This window comes from Apostichopus japonicus, chromosome 15, assembly GCF_037975245.1.
Source record: "Apostichopus japonicus isolate 1M-3 chromosome 15, ASM3797524v1, whole genome shotgun sequence".
Lineage (NCBI taxonomy): Eukaryota > Metazoa > Echinodermata > Holothuroidea > Aspidochirotida > Stichopodidae > Apostichopus > Apostichopus japonicus.
This window is the reverse complement of record NC_092575.1, coordinates 27,510,462-27,530,242: the sequence shown is the minus strand read 5'-3', so window position 1 is coordinate 27,530,242 and position 19,781 is coordinate 27,510,462. Positions and strand designations below refer to the sequence as shown.

Genomic DNA, 19,781 nt, shown 5'->3' with positions numbered 1-19,781 from the left:
TCTTCATATAAAATTTCAGATTCTATAAATTTCATGTTACATTGCTACCGTAAGTACCGTATTTTAAAATACAGTCATTATTGTCGTTAACGTTATGTAGCTTTGCCTATTTGCTTGCGGCTATTAAACAAAGAGAACCATCTGTCAAGGGACCGATCAGTCACGGTAGGTGAAGGTTCAAAATGATATTATTACTCTCTCCGATCTCCCAACCCTGGGATTCTTGTTGTAATAATTACAATATACCAAGACATGTATACGCATACAGTAACTATAGACTGCTTTCTCAAGTGTTCAGTTCATTTGAAAGCACACAGTGCCTTGTAAGCCATTTCCTTGTATGCTTAAGTTTATGACAAATACTAATCATATGTCAAATTATTTTTGCCTCTGGGATTCTTGTGAAGCCTTTATACATGGTTTGTTTGGTAACCATGACGACCATAGGAAACATTGTGCGGTATATTTATATTCAGGATGAAATATTTAATTTGGTGAAGTGTCTTACTTGTATGTATGTCAATTCATTTCATTATGAAACAGGATGGAAGTACAATGTAAACAAATATTGGATGTTGTTTGTTCAGTTTGACAGCAAATCCATTTGATTTTCAGAGAATAAAAAAAAAAGATGTATAAAAAAAATGTAAAACTCTGTGATGACATTGTTTTTTTTTTCTTCTTCATATTATGATTATGATATTTATTATAGATCCCAGCTGTGTTAATGCTCAGGATGAAGTGGGCAGGACAGCTATCATGTACGCTGTTCACACTGTTTCTTTCTTCATATTAATATTATTATAGATCCCAGCTGTGTAAATGCTCAGGATGAAGTGGGCAGGACAGCTATCATGTACGCTGTTCACACTGTTTCTTTCTTCATATTAATATTATTATAGATCCCAGCTGTGTTAATGCTCAGGATGAAGTGGGCAGGACAGCAATCATGTACTCTGTTCACACTGTTTCTTTCTTCATATTAATATTATTATAGATCCCAGCTGTGTTAATGCTCAGGATGAAGTGGGCAGGACAGCTATCATGTACTCTGTTCACACTGTTTCTTTCTTCATATTAATATTATTATAGATCCCAGCTGTGTTAATGCTCAGGATGAAGTGGGCAGGACAGCTATCATGTACTCTGTTAACACTGTTTCTTTCTTCATTTTATGATTATTATAGATCCCAGCTGTGTTAATTAATGCTCAGGATGAAGTGGGCAGGACAGCTATCATGTACGCTGTTCACACTGTTTCTTTCTTCATATTATTATTATTATAGATCCCAGCTGTGTTAATGCTCAGGATGAAGTGGGCAGGACAGCTATCATGTACGCTGTTAACACTGTTTCTTTCTTCATTTTATGATTGTTATAGATCCCAGCTGTGTTAATTAATGCTCAGGATGAAGTGGGCAGGACAGCTATCATGTACGCTGTTCACACTGTTTCTTTCTTCATATTAATATTATTATAGATCCCAGCTGTGTTAATTAATGCTCAGGATGAAGTGGGCAGGACAGCTATCATGTACTCTGTTCACACTGTTTCTTTCTTCATATTAATATTATTATAGATCCCAGCTGTGTTAATGCTCAGGATGAAGTGGGCAGGACAGCTATCATGTACGCTGTTCACACTGTTTCTTTCTTCATATTAATATTATTATAGATCCCAGCTGTGTTAATGCTCAGGATGAAGTGGGCAGGACAGCTATCATGTACTCTGTTTACACTGTTTCTTTCTTCATATTATTATTATGATAGATCCCAGCTGTGTTAATGCTCAGGATGAAGTGGGCAGGACAGCTATCATGTACGCTGTTCACACTGTTTCTTTCTTCATATTAATATTATTATAGATCCCAGCTGTGGTAATGCTCAGGATGAAGTGGGCAGGACAGCTATCATGTACGATGTTAACACTGTTTCTTTCTTCATATTATTATGATTATTATAGATCCCAGCTGTGTTAATGCTCAGGATGAAGTGGGCAGGACAGCTATCATGTACGCTGTTCACTTTGGGAGTGACGATTGCTTGCAGATTCTACTCAGCAGAGGAGCTCGTGTCAATGAATCAAATAAAGGTAATGGTGAAGTTGAGCTGTTTACCTTGAGTGTGGGTCATTTACATAGAATCCATCACTAATGCAGTTTGTTAGATTGATAGGTGAATATGAGAATTCAAAGCAATTATGAAACATGGAAGAAATTTGAAATTTTTAAAACTTTTGCCGTTTGCACTTGTATGTGATTAAGATGGATATGGCAAAGTGTCTGAGTGAAAAATCTGATTAGAATAGAATGGATTGATTTAAAACTGTTCACTAATTAATGTCTTCCTGATGGCAACAAAAAATGAAATTGGAGGTGTCATATTTTAAACAATTAAAATATCTGTAAAAGATAAGGATCTTTGTGACAGAGGGATTTTGATATGTCATAATACTTGTGAGTTGAGATGGTGGATTCTCTAATACTGTGTGCATCTTGAGAACTAAAGAAACATGATTTAGATGAATGAAGAGGTATATCTGAAGATTTATGAGTCTTCCTCTTTCTGATAATTTATAGATTCCATGTAAGCTATGAATGTCTGATTATTTAAATTATTAAGAACTTTTAATACGGTTTGGGGTAGATCCAGAAGAAAGAAGCAATGGGCACTGGCCTGGAAGAGGATTAATGGGAGTGGGGGGGGGGTTGGGGGGCACTGATGAACAGATTACCAATTAATAGGTACAGGTAGATGAGAAAGTACAGACTTAGTAGAGCTGAGACAGGTAAGTATCACTGCTTGAATATACCCAAAGCAGGGAGTTCGGGGGGGGGGGGGGGGACTTCATGTAGGCTGTAAAATGTCTGAGGGTGAGCTTTGTGAGGGGAAAGGATAGAAGGTAGGAGGAATGGGGTTGGGGAGGGAAGGCAGAAACAAGGCTGTCTGATAGTTATAACTGACTGATATGTATTTAGAATATGAATAGACTGGAGGACAGTTCTTATGTTCAACAAAAAGATTCAAGTTTATAAATGCCTTTCTATCAAATCATTGGCTTTTAACCAGTGATTAATTAAGTAACTCTTCTATGCAATCATCTATCTCATAGATCTGTCTGTCTATATTGCATTCTATATATATTGCATTCTATATATTGCATTATATTGTATTTACAAAGAAAATATGAATATTTTATATCGGGGAAGGGGGGGAATTAATTATTTTGATGAAGGATTGGGGTACTGTAGGGCTAGTAGTAGTCAATTTAACTGGGGACAATTGGTATTCCTATCTTTTTTGAGGGCTTTGAGGGAAAGGGAAGGCACGGAACACAGGGAAGGGAGAACTGACCAAACTCTTGTCACAACGTTGTTAATATCCATGCCTGGATGGAGGGTAATTATGGTCTTGTGTTGGTCAAATGAAGAATAAGAAAAAAAGACAAAACAAGAAAACAATGTAAATTAGTTTGTGTCATAAACACATCTAACATTCTCAATACAATGATTAGATGTACTTGTGAGGGAGAGGGTGAGTGTGGTTTTAATGTTTTCTTTAAGATTGAACCCACCAAGAATCAGCATTAGCTGCCATATAATGTTATCCATGTCAGAAATTTGAAACTTTCACAAATTTAAGGCGGCATAGTTAAAACACATCAGAGTCGAATATCAATCGGGTGTTTCTCTCTCTCGCGCCTCTTCAGTGTATTTTTAAAGTGACAGGTAATTTTCTTTTCTAATTAACTTCATGTTGTGTTTGTGATGTTGTGTTTGTCTCGATCAACAGCCAAGTGTGAGCAACACATAGAACACCTTAGATCAAATTAAATAGTAAAATGAAGGAAGAGAGATAGAGAGAGAGAGCGAGAACTAATTATAAACTGTTTATGTACTGCAAGGACCTTGCAGGTATATCTATAACATTTTGAAAGCATGGAGGATCCTGTTATAATATCTAAATTTGGTACAAGTTGAAGATTTTTAGTATCCAAATTATCATAAATATTCCAAATTTGAACTATTAATGGAGAAAAAATGTGTGCCTGTAATTCTGTCAAAATAAATATTTGAAACTGGGATGAAGAGGTCTTTGAAGTGCAACCTCTCTTGATTCCACTTTCTGAAACCCCCTACACCCTCCCCCATCTCAATACCACTCGTTCATCTGTCGATCATGACCTGTTGCTGCAATAAAAAAAAAAAGGGAAATTAAGAGCAAATCCCGCCGAAAGAAACAGACATAATTTACCTTTGTGTCAAGAAACAAATGCTTACTTTTTCGCTGGTACTGTACGTTACCTTTTGTCTTGCTGGTTTCCTCTTCCTTTGTTATAGATGGAGTTACCGCGACACACATCTCCATAATACATGAAGACAGTCGTAACCTGAGGCTGCTGATGGACCATGGGGCTGACCTGGCCCAGCAGGACTCGTTAGGAAGATCTGCAGTTCATTGGGCAGCCAAACTGGCCTCTGATGACTGCCTAAAGGTAAGCTGCTGACATTCAGATATATACATATGTTTAATACGTGGAGTAATCAAGTAACAGGATTGAAAAGTATGACAACATATTAAAATCAAACTGAATAATTTGTAATGGTAGTAATGCTGATGGCGACATTGTTTTTCTGTTTATAATTCCTGGGAATAATTTAGATTGTATTACATCGCAAAATGCTAATATATATGGAAAATGGTTAAATTAATATACATAAATTAGTCTACAAGTGCTAAAGATGTGTAGCAATTTTTTACACAGGAGCCATAGTATTTAACAAGTGCCAAAATATTCAAAGCCATGACCGCTGTAACACAAAATATGTGAGCCATAAATAATCCCATGAATACACTAAGTGGTGGTTACTAACTTACTATGGCTTCTGACTAGCATGAACAGTGTAGAAAATGTTCATTCTGTTTGGTCTAAATCCTATATCTGGGCAGCTAATTAAGCTGAGCGTAAGTAAGACTGGATTCCTTCCTAGGGTCAATCTTATTCTTTGTTCGTTCCAGTTTGCTACAATCCTTTTAAGACAGGTTTAGATTTTATTCTTAATTTTGAAAGCTAGTCATCAAACTCTTCTGTCAAGATGGAAACGTCTAGGCCGTCCAGTTGAAACATGAATTTTTTGAGGACTCAGTTTACTCTTGTGAAACTACCAATGTTATTTTACCCTCTTTTCATTTCCACATCATTAAATTGTTATTTTCTTTGTTTTTCTTTTCTTCAGATTCTCGTTAAGTGCAATATTGGATTAAATGTTGGAGATAAGGAGGGCTTGACACCCGCGATGTGGGCGTGTCATTTCGATCGAAAACGGAATTTTGAGACTCTCCTGAACGTAGAATCTTACAGTATTCCTGCTATTGATGGCATAGAGAGGGACAAAAGAGGCAGAACTTGGATTCATTGGAGTGTCTACAGTCAGTCACCTGATTGGTCACATGATTGCTTGAAGGTACAGTAGAGCATCAGAGACATCTTCTTTCCTCAAATTCAGTCAAATCAGTTAAGGAGAATTGTCTTTCAAAGACTTTTGCTGTAAAGGAAATTTACCTTCCTCATTAGCATTAAAGCATTGTTTCCAATTTCAGTTTTCACAGTTTTTAATTTTTAAAACTTAAATATCTGTAATTCTCATTTGCAATTTATATTTAAAATTGTATTTCTGAAATTTTTATCTAAACTTAGAGTTTGCTCTCATTGGAAACATCCGCAATAAAAGATTCTGGTGGGAAGACAGCTTTGCACTTGGCTGCAGAAATTGGTGAGGTTTTTTTTCTTCATTTTTTTAAACTAAATTTTAACCACAATGGTGTGTTTGGAAAACTACATAGACTATGTAAGCACCATAGATGTCACAGTAAAATTTATATATCCAGGAATAAATTTTATTTATATAGTGGAAATAAATTACCACAGTAGAGGATATGTTGTGATATTTGATAAGGGGACACACACCCAACCGTTATCGTGGAGAGATCTTTGTGAAGAAAATATCACTCAAACAGGTAAACAAAAAAAATGTTGTTCCGTTTGGGAGATACAGTATCCTAGTTGAAAGGTCTTGTTGGGAAGCTTTGTCACTTTGTAAAGCTGTGATGTCATGGTGCCACTAGGAATTTGAAACCTTCAACTTTTGCTCTTTGTTATAAAGTAGAACGTTAACAGTGTGATGACATTGAAACCAAGGTTATGCCAAGAGGTTCAGTATTTTAGAATCACCATTTTGCAAACCCATCTCCATTACAGAAAATGAAACATGTAAGAAATATTACAGAAAAACGTAAACGATCAAAGCACATGTGGCACTGTGATGTCATATTTAGACTTGATCAAGTCCTTTGCCTTACATACAGTATGTGAAGAAACACTAAATCTGTGATCTTCCCCAAATGGAATAATATTTTCCTTAGCTGTTTTGGAGAAGTTGGGTTTGTGTCTCGTTCGATACTAAGTTGGGTGGACACGGTAATCTGGTTCAAGTAAATGAACTAATTTTTCTACTCACATTTCATATTGTCTCTGATCAACATAGGTTTGATTGATTCCACATGTTCAAATAATTTACTAAATTTTCAAAGACAGACAAGTATTGGCACTGTTAATTACAAGTTGAACTCTTTCAGAAAGAATCAAAAGTTCTCCCCTATGTGGCAGTTTGAAAGTAATGGATAACAAATGAAACATCTCTCTTTCTGTTTTCTTGACAGGTGCATTAGAGGCTTGTAAAATTTTGCTTGTAGAAGATGTCGTCTCTTCGATCATAAACATTTTGGATAACCAAGGGCGGACCAGCCTTCATTCAGCTATTCTAGCCGGTCATGGAGAAGTAGCTAATTTTCTGCTAGAAAAAGGAGGTAAATAACCAAGGAATACAAAAACAAAAGATTGCACTTGTATTTATGAATAGTTTGATGATATTATCATAAATGAAAAAGTGACTTTGCTCCCAATTTCCTTGGCTTAGAAGATATTTTGTCAAGAATCAGTTGTTATAGTTGTTACACTGAAGGTTTATGTGAGATTCTTGTGACCAACATATTTCAATTTAATCATATGCACTGTTGTGGTGTGTGAAGCAGCTTATATAAGTTCTCACTGCACTAATAACAATGTAATATATCACTGATCCAGTACAGGTTCGTATAACTCCAGCTTGGTCAACAAAATGATCTGTAATGGACGATTTGAGAGCATGTTACCTTTTTAATTCACAAGCAAATGTTTCTTTACTCTTTTGATACAGTATATCTTGTGTATTTTTCAGTTAATCTGGATTTGAAGGACTGTCTAGGAAAAACAGCATGGGATTACTGTGAGCAGAAAGAGCTACATTATTGTAGAATGATTCTAAGATCTCATCAAACCATCCAGGAATACCGACAACAGAAACAAATGAAGAAAGTTACAGGAAGCAATCATAAGGTACAGTCTGTGTGTATCATTAATAATAGTGATCTGTATAAAAGGCAGCTAAAAACATTTGAAGGAGTTATGTAACATCTAAAGAAGACACATAGCCAACCATCATTATTGGTCTATATCATAGAAATAACTGTCATGAACCCCCACCACCCACCCTCCCCTTCCACAGCCAAGGAGACACACAACCAACCATCATTATTGATCTATGTCATAGAAATTAGTGACTTGCCCCCCCCTCCCCCTGACCTCCCCTTCCACAGCCAGAAGACACAAAGCCAACCATCATTATTGGTGTATGTGATAGAATTAACTGTCTTAATTAACTTTCCCAAACAACTATCAATGAAGAATCTTATTCCATTTGGGAGATATTACAAATCTAATGTTGCAAAACACACAATTGCTGAAGACTTAATTAATTCTAAATCATTGAGCCACGTGTGCCTCAGTTTCTGAAGTGATTTCTTTGTTGTAATTTATATTTCCTGTAATTGACATGGGTTCTGCAAATGCTGATTCTAAGGTAATGAACCTCTACCATTACCTGTAATGAAGGCATTGGTTTCTGGGTCAACTCTGTGAACATTCTAACTTGAAACTATGAAAAGCAGAAACACAGAGAAAGTTAAACGTTTCAAATTCTAGTGACGCAGCAACATCACAGATTTGTAAAGTAACAGCTCCCAGACACAACTTCTGACAAGCGTATCTTTCAAATGGTACAAGATATTTTCTTAGCTGTTTTGGGGGAGTTATTCCTTACAAAGATCTCTGTGAAATAAATCAAAGATGATCATTGAGTTTGTATCCCCCTCATCTATGTATTGTATTTATCTTAATCAACTTGGTTATGTTGACATGGTAATAATTTTGTCAGTTTATCATCTTGGAAAGTCTGTCGCTTGGTTTGCTTAATTCATGATAAATATAAATGCTTTTACAAATGTTGCAAATTTTGAGTTTACCAATTTCTTCAAGTAAAATACTGGTGTTCTCTGACTGTCTTTTTAGAGGAATAGTAGTATTGGTAAGGCGCTACCAAGTCTTTCGGCTCAGACAACGACCAATCCATCTCAGAATACAGAACAATCAGTGCCAATGTTTAACTCAGTGCCAACGCCGAGACCTGGTCTGTCACCGAGGATGTCTAACTTGACTAGATTAGAAGATCTAGATGCAGAAGAAGAGGTGATGTCCTCCGATAAGGTAAATGACGGTTCAAACGGAGACAGTGGGGACGTCCACAGGAACAACAAGGTTTCAGGAGCAGCCAATGGTGTAACAGAGGTAAAAAGTCACCCCTATGCATCTCTATGTACATTAAACTTAGATATGTACTTATTAATACATATCAAGCCTAAATATTCTAATCCAATACTGAAGCCTTTTGAAGTTTGAATTGTTAACTTTTTGAGAATTTGTTAACAGTGTATTCAAGAATCATCAGGAGATGCCTTGGCCCTTATGTTCAGTCAAACACATACTTGGATATGTAAATTTATAGACAAATTTTATGAATCGTTGATCATGAATTTACTCATCATTTTATCTTTATTCAAATGTTTATATCTCTCAGAGGTGGTTTTTTGAGTCTTTAGTTTGTTACTCTTAACTGCTAATCTAAAGCAAGATGCACTATTTACATTTCTACTGTATGTGTCACCTGTGATAATTTAAGTCACCTCAGTAGGAAGTTGTCCCTGAAAGAAACTTAAAGGATTCAACTTTCTCTTGGTGTATTGGTAGCATGTCTTCATTTATGTATATTCCTAGTCCCCCCCCCCCCCTCCCCACCACACACCACCTTTTCCCTGTACATAGACATCACCTACTCCAAGTCTATAATAAATCCACTGCAGATGTATTTATTTGTACAACTCATTCATAACAGCTGCACCTGTGCTAAGCCTGATTGTCAAGTCTGAACATATTTCCATTTTGCCTAAACTAGGAGAAACAGTCGGTAGAAGTCGTGCAATATGTGACATCAGAGGGAGAAATTGTGCAATCAGCAAAGAGTGGTGTCATTGACAGTGAGATGCAACCATCAGAACAACTAGAGGGCAGTCTGGTTGCTAACGGTAAATTAAATTTCAACAAGAGATTTCAGCCTTTTTGAAATCTATAATGACATATAAAGTTTTCTTTAAACATTTTTTTTTTAATATTTTGTAGCACCGAAGATCTTCTTTAAATGCTCCATGAAAAAGTAAACTGATTGGAGGGTTAGAAGGAAAGCATCATTTGAAGTTTCATACTTTCTTTGAGTAGCTATTTACAAAATTTCCACTGTTCAACTTGTGGTAATTTTTCAGATGGAGGAATTACAGGTGCGTAGCAGAAGGTATATTAAAGTGTTTGATTTTATCCTACAGTACTATCTCTTTAAGCAGACAATCCCATCCAGATGGAAGATGTTGCTAGTTGAGTGTTATCAGGAATGATATGAATGTGGTTAACAGCTGGATCTACTCTGTTTAATTTTCATAAAGAGTAAAGAGCTCTTCATTGAGAGTTTACTTTGGATCAATCATTGACTCAGTACTCAGAAGAATATCTGTGATTCATCATCCGTTCGATTCTGATAAAACCGTCAGATAAAACTCCCAAGCTGAATGAATTAATCAAAGTTCTTTGTTATATAAACCCTTGATAAATATCGAGTGAAACATCTTGTGACAAATTGAGTTTGATCTTGGACGGTATTATTATTTATCATGGTTTCTCCTGAGACAGAGTGACATGTACTTTACATTAATTAATAAAAATGTCTTAGTTTGTCTTAGCCTACATCATAATCCATATATATCAGCAAGAAGTTTTCCAAAGCTGCTCTGGCTCATTTGAACTAATGATTCATGTATACTCTAAATAGTGTACTCTAAATGGTGTACTCTCAATAGTGTACTCTAAATAGTGTACTCTACATAGTGTACTCTAAATAGTGTACTCTCAATAGTGTACTCTGAATAGTGTACTCTACATAGTGTACTCTCAATAGTGTACTCTAAATAGTGTACTCTACATAGTGTACTCTAAATAGTGTACTCTCAATAGTGTACTCTAAATAGTGTACTCTACATAGTGTACTCTAAATAGTGTACTCTCAATAGTGTACTCTAAAAAGTGTACTCTACATAGTGTACTCTCAATAGTGTACTCTAAATAGTGTACTCTAAATTGTGTACTCTAAATAGTGTACTCTCAATAGTGTACTCTCAATAGTGTACTCTAAATAGTGTACTCTAAATAGTGTACTCTCAATAGTGTACTCTAAATAGTGTACTCTACATAGTGTACTCTAAATAGTGTACTCTACATAGTGTACTCTACATAGTGTACTCTACATAGTGCAATCTAAATATTGTACTCTAAATAGTGTACTCTTCACTGTACTATTAATAGTGTACTCTACATAGTGTACTCTACATTGTACTCTAAATAATGTACTCTAAATAGTGTACTCTAAATACTGTACTCTACATAGTGTACTCTAAATAGTGTACTCAGAATGGTGTACTCTAAATAGTGTACTCAGAATGGTGTACTCTACATAGTGTACTCTACATAGTGCAATCTAAATGTTGTACTCTAAATAGTGTACTCTACACTGTACTATTAATAGTGTACTCTACATAGTGTACTCTACATTGTACTCTAAATAATGTACTCTAAATATTGTACTCTAAATAATGTACTCTAAATATTGTACTCTAAATAGTGTACTCTAAATACTGTACTCTACATAGTGTACTCTAAATAGTGTACTCAGAATGGTGTACTCTAAATAGTGTACTCAGAATGGTGTACTCTACATAGTTTACTCTACATAGTGCAATCTAAATAGTGTAATCTAAATAGTGTACTCTAAATAGTTTACTCTACATAGTGTAATCTATTCTAAATAGTGTACTCTAAATAGTGTACTCTACACTGTACTATTAATAGTGTACTCTAAATAGTGTACTCTACATAGTGTACTCTAAATAGTGTACATTTACATGCATGATTGTGAGGTGAGGTAGGGAACACAACAATGGTCATATGGCTGTTTTTAGTAAAGAATGAAATACATTTAAAAATTTTGGCCGGGGTAGTCTAAGGAACCAATTAAATCCATCATACTCTTGTGCACTTGATGTAAAGAGCATGTGACTGTAATCCTTGACAGACTGTACCAATTTCTATTTTTTACCAGAGAGTGAAGTAGCCCAACCACAGAACTCTCCAGACAGCATAGCAAGTAATAATAGTATGGACTTTGGAATGGACGTCTCCGACATCGAAGAGAACAACAACGATACCGGCAGATTGGAGGGTAAATCTTTAGAGGTAATACCAACACAGTTAAAGACTTATAAGAAGTTTCTTTCAATTATTTACATTTCTAGTCACAGCAGGAAGCAATTACTCATCTCCACGATAACACCGGGTCTTGATTGAACAGAGCTGAGTGTTCCAATGTCAGAGACTGTTAAATAAGTTTATACTTTGCTTTACACATGAAAAAAACTTATTTATCAAATGTTATTTCTACTAATCATCGATATTTTAGGACAATAGAATTTTTCATTCAAAAGGCCAACTTTGTTCTTTGGATGATATGAAAACATTTGAGATTACCAATAAGAAAACCTTCAAAAAGAAATTGGAAAAAGGGGGAAGTTACTACATCTCCATACTTTTCGAAGATAAAAAATATACTAAATCTGGTAATATTATAATATTCATGCTTTATATCTTTGGTATTTATAATAATTTTTTTTCTTAAGTTAATTTGGGGCAGTGTTGATCACCTTACTCAATGTAATTTGTATATATGTGTGCAGCATTCTCATACATTCATCAATCACATTTCACAGATTGTTAGTTGCTTATATGCAAATTATCCTCAGTTCAGTTTATCTTTATGAATATGCAACAAGCATATTCTAGCATTGGTCAGATCTAATTTTGGGAAGTGATGATCACCTTACTCAATGTAATATGTTTATGTGTGCAGCATTCTCATACATTCATCAATCACATTCCACAGATTGTTAGTCACTTATATGCAAATTATCCTCAGTTCAGCTTATCTTATTAATATGCAACAAGCATTTCCTAGCATTGGTCAGATCTAATATTGGGCAGTGCTGATCACCTTACTCAATGTAATTTGGATATGTGTGCAGCATTCTCATACATTCATCAATCACAGTCCACAGATTTTTTGTTGCTTTAATGCAAATTATCCTCAGTTCAGCTTAGTGTATGAATATGCAACAAGCATTTCCTAGCATTGGTCAGATCTCTCACAGAAATTGTTTTTGCTATGATGTTGAATATGTATAACAAGCCTCTATTTAAGTGTTGTCTATTTATATACAGATGATACCCCCTGATTTGGTGGTTCCACCACCATACAACCCAGAGATGACCTCTCACCACCCTGCAGTGGTACCCAGACCACCTGACTCAAAACTTTCACCTCGTTCTGGCAATAACCAACAGATTACTCAGGTGGGTCACATTATTAGAAATTTAGTTTTAAACCAGGTCAGTTATGTATAAGGTTATTCTATGTTCAAGCTATTTCTATGAATGTTAAGATAAATATATGGTATGACTTTATAAGCACACACTGTTACAGCATCCTATACTTGTATGGAATTACCTTACACCTATCATCTAAATTAAAATTTCTCCTTTTTTGTGTTATGCAACCTCCCAATCATTTTGATACAATTCTGATTTTTGTCAAACTAAAATAAAATCCATCAAGTAACCTTTGATTGTGCAAAGAATACAATAAATTTGAAAATAGGAAAATAAAATGAATGGAAAACAGTTGTGTTGTGTATCTGTTACCACTGGCTTTTACTGTTGAGAGCAAATTCTTTATGTTATTGACATTTATTTCCACAGGGAGCTTCTTTTGTTGGCATACCACAACCACCCCCAAAGTCAGGTATTCATCAGCTGGGTGATGAAGCCAATAATACACCTTCTGCCAAATCACAGCCAGCACAACCTCTGTCGCCTAGACGACTGACCCCACTGGGCAGCGAATCAGGGTCCCTCCAACAAGTTAAAGGCGAGGTTAAGGCAAAGAAGAAGAAGAAAAAGAAACCCAGTGCATCAGGACTAAGTACACCTTCTAGCGGACCAAGTCATCTAACGCCAGACTACACAGGTAAATTTTTATATTTTTTAAAATAAATTTTTGTATGTATTGGGAGGTCTAGAGACCTCCCCCTCAGGAGAAACACTCATCCTCAATAACATTGCAACAGTTCACTGTTACTCTTTTGTAACACCCTTCATTTCATTCATTTTAATTTCTTTAGGTGGCCATCCTCCTGTCAGGCCCGCCAGTCCCTCCTTTCCACTCCCTCCCCCTCGAACTCCTTCACCTTCAGGTCGCACCCCTCTCACCAGAGGGAGACCAGACAGACCCTCAACTCCCCCTTCCCTGCCCAATCCCCCACCGTCGTCTTTCACAAGCAATCAGTCTCGATCAGGGTCCTGGGAGGTGTCCTGGGAGCCCAGGAGACCAACTTCACCAAGTCCTCCCCAAGTCTCACCCAGGGACCAGAAGTCAGGGCCTAAAGAGTCTCGTGGAGGACCACCCCAGCCCCAAGCTGGTCTGTATCCATCGATGAAAACAGCGCAGGGTTCAATGAAGGTAACCTGAAGCAGATTTGAATGGCTTTATTTTTCTTTACTCTAATAAGTGACTCCACATGGCCTGTATAATATTCACTGTTGTGTGATCAATTGTAAACAGTACACAATAAATTACACATCAACCTATTACCTTAACAGTTAGTGTAGTATCTATTCCCTTTCCAAGGAACATGTGATATCTCACATGACTTGACATCTTCATGATCGCACTGTCATAGTCTCGATGTAAGGGCACTGGGGTTGAGAGTGGTGGACAGGGATTGAGAGTGGACCGGGGTTGAGAGTGGACAGGGGTTGAGAGTGGACAGGGGTTGAGAGTGGACAGGGGTTGAGAGTGGACGGGTTGAGAGTGGAATGGGTTTGTGAGTGGAATGGGTTTGAGAGTGGACTGGGGTTGATAGTGGACCAGAGTTGAGAGTGGACCGGGGTTGAGAGTGGACCGGGGTTGATAGTGGACCGGGGTTGAGAGTGGACCGGGGTTGAGAGTGGACCGGTGTTGAGAGTGGACTGGGGTTGAGAGTGTACCGGGGTTGAGAGCGGAGCGGACCACTTTGCTAGCAACAATCAATATTCACAAATTTTGTCATCAAAATGTTATCATTCAATCAGAAATTAGTGTCCATCCCTCCTTCCAGGTTAGGGTTGGATAGCTCCCTTGGTGGAACACTGGACCAGTTTTCCAGGCCATTGATTTAATCTCCATTCCAGCCAAGATTTTATTTGCATTTTAAAAATTGATATATATTTTAAGGCAGTCATTTACTCTCAATACTTTGGGTAAAAGTCGCGGATGCCTTTTTCAAATTTTAGATGAATCCATAAACTCGGTACCATTTGTAATATCATTTTCATAATATTATTTTGCATAGATGCCACTGACTGGACGGTCTCAGGGTCTTCTTAACCCAATGCGCCCTCCGTCACCCAGGGGTCCTGCTGCACCTCTTACACCAAAGCTCACACCAAACAAAGGAGACACCAAGAGTCAACCGTTCCTGCCAACACCACCCGGTGGACGATCAGGTCATCGATAAACCAGCAAGTGACTGATCTGTTTCATATCTATGAATTGTAATTCTAGTTTGCAAAAAAAAGTAGCAGAATTATGATATGTAAAAGCAATAACAAAGGTTGCCGTTTGGCAAAAGCCTAGTTGTCAAAGCGACAGTAACCCTTACGGATTATTAAACAAATTACATAATTAAAAGGATCATTTAGTTTCATCAGGAAAAAAATTTAGGTGAAATTCTCTTTGTCATTACTTAAAAATCCCAGATCTAAAGATTGAGTTGTGAGAAACTAGCATAGCTCTCGTATAAAATGTGACTCATATTCATATTCTGCATGTAAAGTTAAACTGCTTCTCTTGATAGTCACTGTAATCGTTAGGACGAGGATGTTCATGTGTTGCTTCTCTCGTCATTGACTTGGAATGGTGATACGAGTTAACCAATAATGGGAAAAACGCAGCAAACGAAAATTAGGGCAGTAGACTCAAAAGGAAATACAACATTTGGAAGCTAACTGCTCCTAAATAAAGGAAAACCTAAACTGGGACACCTTTAGCAGATTTATTTTAGATCCATTTTTCTTGTTGTCTTGATGTCATTTTTGATATTTTTATTTGTGAAATCATGTGTGATATTTGCTTATTCTGTTCCTCCTAGAGGATGTCATAAATTGTTTGCTCTGAATGCATAGCAATAAGTAGAAGGTTGATGGCTTGTAGTAAGTCCATGAGGATTTTATGTATTGTTTGGTAATGCATAGCAGCAAAGTAGAAGGTTGATGGCTTTTAGTAAGTCCATACTGGTACTGAAGTACTCAGGAATTTGCTTGTACTCTGAGCATTCCTCATATTTCTTTGAATGGCTGTTTATGCATACTTGTATGCATGTTGTTGTACTGTGGTACTCATGTTGTAGTACTGTGGTACTCATGTTGTAGAACTGTGGTACTCATGTTGTAGTACTGTGGTACTCATGTTGTAGTACTGTGGTACTCATGTTGTAGTACCGTGGTACTCATGTTGTAGTACTGTGGTACTCATGCTGTAGTACAGTGATACTCATGTTGTAGTACTGTGGTACTCATGTTGTAGTACTGTGGTACTCATGTTGTAGTACTGTGGTACTCACTTTTACTTATGTTGTCATACTATAACTTATATTTAAGTACCTTTACTAAGTTTGTTGACTTGTACTAGTGTGGTGGATCTTGTACCCATGTGGTGGATTTTGTACTCATGTGGTGGATCTTGCGAATCATGCTGTCATACTTGTACTCGTGCTTTAGTACTTGTATTAATGTTATAGTATGTGTACCCAGGGTATTGTACCTGTAGTCACATAGTACTCATATACTTAAACTATTGGTACTTCATCATTTGTACTTGTACTTTGATGTACTTTACTCCTGTTGTTACATTTTCATCCATTTTAAGTATATGTATTCTTCTCCTACCCATGCGGTTGTTGTCTTAGTACAAATCATGCTTATGTGGTTCTGTGCTCACACTCTACACTGCTGTACCATTATAATACTAAACTGCTGTACCATTACAATACCACACTGCTGTACCGTTACAATACCACACTGCTGTACCATTACAATACCACACTGCTGTACCATTACAATACCACACTGCTGTACCATTACAATACTACACTATTGTACCATTACAATACTACACTATTGTACCATTACAATACTACACTATTGTACCATTACAATACCACACTGTTGAACCATATATTTCGAAGTTTGTTCTCGTATTAATACAGACGGGTGTAAATTCTGCTAAATTTAATCAACTATAAAGTTGTGAGATGGAGGTCTTTCATTCCTAAAAGTGCCAAATAATAGAACAGCCTTACATGCAACTATAAATTGCAGGTGTGGCTATGTAAATAATAACATTAATGTGTGATTGCTGTGTGCTATTAGAAATACTACTGTTCATTGTATAGTGTTCAAGCCTCTGTTATATTTTTCCAAAACAAGAACAGTTTCGTCAGGTCAATTTTTTTCACATCAAAAAGTTACTTTTATTTGTATTATATTTCTATATTCAGTGTTGTATTCAAATTGTTTTGTCTCAATTAATGTTGGGTAGCATTCAAAAAAAAGAAAAAAATATGGTAAACATCTTGTGCCACAAAGAACTATTTATTTTCTAGTCATACCTACAAAACTTAATAAAAGGGAGTTGTGCGTGGGAAGGGGTGGGCTTAACCTGAGCATATCGTGCCTTAAGAGTCCCACAGTGTGCTGATCTGGCACTGTATTTCTAAGTGAGATCCATATCAGACCATTTACTCAGACCATTACTCAGACCATTACTCAGACCAATACTCAGACCATTACTCAGACCATTACTCAGACCATTACTCAGACCATTACTCAGACCATTACTCAGAACATTGACTCAGACCATTGACTCAGACCATTACTCAGACCATTACTCAGACCATTTACTCAGACCATTACTCAGACCATTGACTCAGACCATTACTCAGACCATTACTCAGACCATTACTCAGACCATTTACTCAGACCATTACTCAGACCATTACTCAGACCATTACTCAGACCATTACTCAGACCATTTACTCAGACCATTGCTCAGACCATTACTCAGACCATTACTCAGACCATTTACTCAGACCATTGCTCAGACCATTACTCAGACCATTTACTCAGACCATTACTCAGACCATTACTCAGACCATTACTCAGACCATTTACTCAGACCATTACTCAGACCATTACTCAGACCATTACTCAGACCATTACTCAGCTACTGTAGGAAATATGATTCAAGTGATAGTCTGTGAGATCATCAGAGAAAAGCACATGCAAAAGTTAAATAGTTTCTCTAATAATATTATATATAATAATATATAGGTAAATTTGCTGGGATGTAAGAGAACTATATATGGAACCCAAGATATTTTTCAATTTCATTTTATATATATATTTATTTATTATTGGGAAGGGGGGTGGGGTGGGAGTGTATTTTTTGCATCATTTTTAGTGATCAAGTGAGAATTTTACTATTTCATTTTTTACCATACCATCACAGAGGCTGATCAACACTTCTGGGTGTCTGACTTACAGCACAAAAGCAGTCTCTGCAAAGCAAACTGTTATATATTTAATCCATTATGAATTTTTTTTCATTTACAAATTCCATGAATTTGGATGAAAACTGTTACTGTAGGTGGAGTGGAGTGGATATTTATCTTTTTGGAATTCTCAACTTTTCTGAGAAGTTTAGCTTAAAAGCAAGACAAGGTCAAGCCAAAGAAATCGTATGTAGTCGTTAGTATTAACTCGTTAATAGAAAACCGATTGAGAACCTATTAGTAGAATTTTTGAAGGAGTCAAATTGTTCTTGATATTTTGTTTGATATCTTTTAGATCTATAGAATTGATTATTGTCAATTGTTTTACCCATCAAAGAGGAAGTTAATCACTCCCATCAACTCAGAAATTACTCTCAAAACTGTCACTTCTCTGGTTATTGCGAACGTTTTATACAGAAATTAGTTAATCAAATGAGCAAGTATTCAACAAAGTTTTAGCCAATCTAAGTAATGTGTAATTTGAAAATTTGAAATGCTAGATCAAGTTTCTTGAAACCATTTTCATATATTTAACCCCCCCCCACCCCCCCCCCCCTCTTAGACACCTGAGTGACCACTTTAACATAATTCTGGTGTAATTTCTTCTCAGGTGTGGTATTCTTCAAAGTGATATTTATATTAATCATGCAAACTATTTATGTATTGTGTCTAAATTTGTGTCTGACACAAAGTTGTAGAGATCTTCGATTCTTTGAAAGGGAAAGGGGGAGGGAGGGAGGGAAGGGGTGGGTGGGACGGGGGAAGTAAAGCACAAAGGAAAATTATGAATGAACTTGTTTCATGATAATTTTTAATATTAGCAGAAATATTGTGATTGATTTACCACAACCAATGGTGACAATATTCACATATTAGTTCAACATGAGACACATGACTGAAGTAAAATGAAAAAATAAGAGAAGATTTTTATGTTTTTGTAGAAAAATGTTTTATATTTCTCTGAAATGTATTCTTATATTTCATATCACCTTGATTGTTTTCTGTTGGACACTTATCAGTATGAATTTAATTGCAGTGATGTTGTGTATACTATATGAATTTCTTATATTTCCCAGGTTATACTTGTACATTTGAATCTCTTGTGTAGCATAGACTGAAATAAATCTCAAGTAAGAATTATTGCAGCAACTAATTGGCATTCTGTCAGCTGATTTCATGTCACTCCATCCACCCACCATCCCCCCACCATCCCCCCCACCATCCCCCCACCATCCCCCCCAGTGGATATGCATTTCTGTTGGATAGGTTACTTGCACTCATTGGATCCCTCTTTCCAGCCATCTCTTCACATCCCCATTAGCCGTTTTGAGCATCCTTAGTTACCCTTGTTTCTGCTTATTCCATTCCCTCCCCTCCCCCTTCCCCTCCCCGTTCTGATGTACCCATAAAGAAGTTTTATGACTCAACGGAGGAGATAAATTTTCATAAACATTTTCAAAACAGGCCACTTCTCAACATTTACTGTTTCTGCTCTTTGGGGTGGCTGGGAATTCTGGTACGGCAGTAGCACTCCACAACATTTTTTCCATC

General features: G+C 36.5%; 1 protein-coding gene across 1 annotated transcript in view; it reads left to right on the top strand.

The window, feature by feature from the left end:
- The window catches only part of LOC139981073 (uncharacterized), a 32,938-nt gene extending 15,394 nt beyond the window's left edge, over positions 1–17,544 (top strand). Inside the window, exons 3-15 of the mRNA XM_071993232.1 lie at positions 1,963–2,091; positions 4,340–4,494; positions 5,237–5,464; positions 5,698–5,773; positions 6,720–6,866; positions 7,277–7,434; positions 8,446–8,721; positions 9,386–9,515; positions 11,633–11,766; positions 12,805–12,936; positions 13,342–13,609; positions 13,764–14,101; positions 14,973–17,544. Of these exons, the coding sequence (XP_071849333.1) occupies positions 1,963–2,091; positions 4,340–4,494; positions 5,237–5,464; positions 5,698–5,773; positions 6,720–6,866; positions 7,277–7,434; positions 8,446–8,721; positions 9,386–9,515; positions 11,633–11,766; positions 12,805–12,936; positions 13,342–13,609; positions 13,764–14,101; positions 14,973–15,137 (2,336 nt within the window). The 3' untranslated portion in view covers positions 15,138–17,544. The remainder of the gene's footprint in view (positions 1–1,962; positions 2,092–4,339; positions 4,495–5,236; positions 5,465–5,697; positions 5,774–6,719; positions 6,867–7,276; positions 7,435–8,445; positions 8,722–9,385; positions 9,516–11,632; positions 11,767–12,804; positions 12,937–13,341; positions 13,610–13,763; positions 14,102–14,972) is intronic.
- The last annotated feature ends 2,237 nt before the right edge of the window (positions 17,545–19,781 follow it).